The following is a 3,039-nucleotide window of genomic DNA, read 5'->3' as shown; positions in this document are numbered from 1 at the left end:
GTTTGTGGAGTGAAAGGAGGCAACCAAATAAGAGCAATGGGTTCAGCTGAGATGCCGTCATTACAGAGAGCATGCAGTTGGCAGAGAAAGTGCTGACGTTGCAGTCCTGCGCTCTGAGTTATGGTCCTTTATTCCCATGAGACAGCGTGGAGGCATTTGGCACTCAGGTCCTCACTCTCATATACATGGAATACTAAATAACCGCCTATACAAACACAGGGATCCTCTTCTGATATATGCACTGTCTGAGCGCAGCGGTGAGAAAGACAAACTGGGAGTCGCCTCAAAAAATCCATTCAATTTGTTTTTACCGTGCGTTTGTGTGTGATACGTCGCCAGGTTGGAATTTCAACTCTAAGTATTTGATTGGCGTAAGAACAACAGGTTCTGCAGCTCATCTGCAGAGAGGAGACAGCTCGGAAGTGTCATCACTGTCCACGTCCTCGCTGTCCACTGCTCTGCCGTCCCTTCTTTGTCCCTCCCCATCTCTGTCCTCTTTCCTTCCTGCTGCTGCTGCTGCTGCTGCCGTCCGCTCTCCCGCCCCTCCTTTGTCCCCCCCCCCCTCCGTCCTCTTCCCTCCCTGCTGCTGCTGCTGCTGCTGCCGTGCAGCAGGAGTGAGGCAACTCTGCAATGCAGACACAGCAACAACCTCAGACCATCGGACCAATTAGTGTGAGCCGGGATATGAGTGGCAGAGCCAGCAGCCAGTCACAGGGAGAGACTCATTCAGGGGTGAGGAGAGTGTGTGAGACGGAGGGATGAGATTGGGTGGGCTGAATGGCAGATGGCAGAAAGATTGAGATGAAGAAGTTCTGTGTCAATAACACTTTGTGTGTGGATGTGTAAGTCGTCCTCAGTCCAACAGTCACTGGCCCAACTGAGTCCTGTCACCACAGTTCTTCTTACTCATCAGGTGGCTGAGGTCCACCAGCTCGCCCAGCTCCCCTCGCTCCAGGGCCCCCCTCAACAGGGCCCGGCTCAGCGCCGGAGTATGTTGCTGCGGGACGTAAGCCTGGCCACTGGGGGCAGGCATGGACGGAGGAGGCAGAGAGACCGGGACCATGCCGTGGCTGCTTAGGATGTAGCCTTCCTGGGCCGGCCAGCGCAGAGGCAGCGGGTCGCCGTACTCCACCGGGGCGCTGGGGGCCGAGACCACCCTCCGTCGCTCGGGGGAGTCTTGGGGAGTCATGGGGTACACATACTCTCCCGCAGACTTTCTAAGCGGGGCCTTGGGCGTCCCCTTCATTCCTTTCTCCTGTTTGCTGAGGCAGACGTACTGCTGGCGTGGTGTGTCGTTACCTCGACATTCACCTCCGTGTCTCCCGCCTCCGCCCTGCTGGAACAGTCTGGTGGTCAGGTAGACAGAGGGGGGCATACGACAGGGGGAGCCCAGCCCTACAGACCCTCCACCCAGGTACGTCTGACTGGTGTCCCACCCTCCAGAGTTGGAGTCGGACAGTCGCAGGCCTCTACGCTTCTGTTGAGGTGTGTGCTCAGGTGTGGGGAGGAAACCTGGGTCCAGCTCCCCGGACTTCACCCACCCATTAGGCATGACAAAGAGGGTTTCTCCACCCTGAGTGCAGGAGCGCTCTCCTCCACCCTGTCTTGTCACACTCAGCACCGAGCCTCCCATCCCGCCGCTGCTCAGCAGGCCTCGTTCACGTCGCTGGATGGAGGTCTGGGAGGTGCTGCGACGGTTGGCTGGTTTGTGGGCCATGATCCAACAAACGGCAAGGCCGGAGAGCGCCGCCCCGATGGTGAATGCAGAAACCGCAGATGCCACCAGAAGGTTGAGGGAAACAAGGCTCTCGGGTTCTATCAGCAAGCTCTGCTGCAGAATTCCTAAAGATTAGGAGAGTTATGGAAATTGTATTCAGAGAAGCCTTAATGTCTGCCCACAGGACACAATTTGAAAGAACAATTAGAATTGTGACTGGTGACTCTCTGCTCCTTCTACTTTAAACCTTACACAAAGTAATTGATAACAATCGAACGACTAATCTCTGACCACAGGGATAAAGGCTTCAAAAAAAAAAAAAACCCCAAAAAAAACATTTCAATACCATTTTTATGACCAAGCACTTGAAAGGCAGTGACAGACAATGACAAATTTGATACCTTATAAACACACCTTCAGGCTGGTGACTGAAAACTAACATGTCATTATTGACCTCTTGATCTAAAGTTAACATCAGTCAAAGAGTGAAAATGAAGACAAACAGGAAGGAGGTCAAAATTACTCTCTGTTGAATAGAAAAATGGGCAATTACTGGTCATTTTGACATGTCCTACAGCCTCGCTCTTCACTCTCTTAACTAATGAAAACATTAGTGCATACCTGAGACTTCCATCATAAAAAAATCTTATTTAATAGATGACCTGATGAAAAAAACGGAAACCTTTACCAAAGTGCTTTATACGTTGTTTCCTGTAGGGGTTATCACAGCAAATTCAAATACTAAAATCACACTGAAGTGAACAGTACAGCTGTGCACGCCATTTGTCTGCTGCAAAACTAATGCAAAGAATAACAGGAATCTAAGACTTTCACCAATTTCAGCCCCAGCCTTTAATACAGTTAGTAAAGAGTTTGTTTGTTCTCCATCAGTGTGTGGGTTTGTTTTCAGCACTCTCCTCCCACAGCCCATAAACATGCAGGATTGGATTTATCCGCTCTAAATTAGATTGACCATAGGTGTGAGTGTGAGTCTGAATGGTTGCTGGTCTTCATACTGTCCTAACTGTCCATGGGTGTCCTCGCCTGATGACTGAGGACTGTACTGTTAGAGATGCCTTTCTATTAAACAGTGTTTAGTGTCTACTTCTCCATGTAGTAAAGACACTACCCTGTTAAGTTCCTGTAGATGATTCATGTTGTGATCTGGTGCAATACATAAAACATGAATCTTTTAACTCAACTAACTTCAGTGGTGAATCTGTTAAAGAGGAGCTTTTTCTCCACTCTGGCCTGGAGGCTCCACAGGCTCTGTGGTCTGAGAGCGATGCCTGCACTTGTCATCAGCGAGGCTCCGACCACAG

General features: G+C 50.6%; 1 protein-coding gene across 1 annotated transcript in view; it reads right to left on the bottom strand.

Annotated features, from left to right (window-relative positions):
- Positions 1-552: 552 nt before the first annotated feature.
- sema6ba (sema domain, transmembrane domain (TM), and cytoplasmic domain, (semaphorin) 6Ba) overlaps positions 553-3,039 on the bottom strand; it is a 35,077-nt gene continuing 32,590 nt past the window's right edge. Inside the window, exon 17 of the mRNA XM_008333773.3 lies at positions 553-1,842. Within this exon, the coding sequence (XP_008331995.1) occupies positions 866-1,842 (977 nt within the window). The 3' untranslated portion in view covers positions 553-865. The remainder of the gene's footprint in view (positions 1,843-3,039) is intronic.

The sequence above is a fragment of the Cynoglossus semilaevis genome, chromosome 20 (genome assembly GCF_000523025.1).
Source record: "Cynoglossus semilaevis isolate Cse_v1.0 chromosome 20, Cse_v1.0, whole genome shotgun sequence".
In the NCBI taxonomy this organism is placed as follows: Eukaryota; Metazoa; Chordata; class Actinopteri; order Pleuronectiformes; family Cynoglossidae; genus Cynoglossus; species Cynoglossus semilaevis.
The sequence above is the reverse complement of the archived record's forward strand: the minus strand, read 5'-3'. Positions and strand labels throughout refer to the sequence as shown.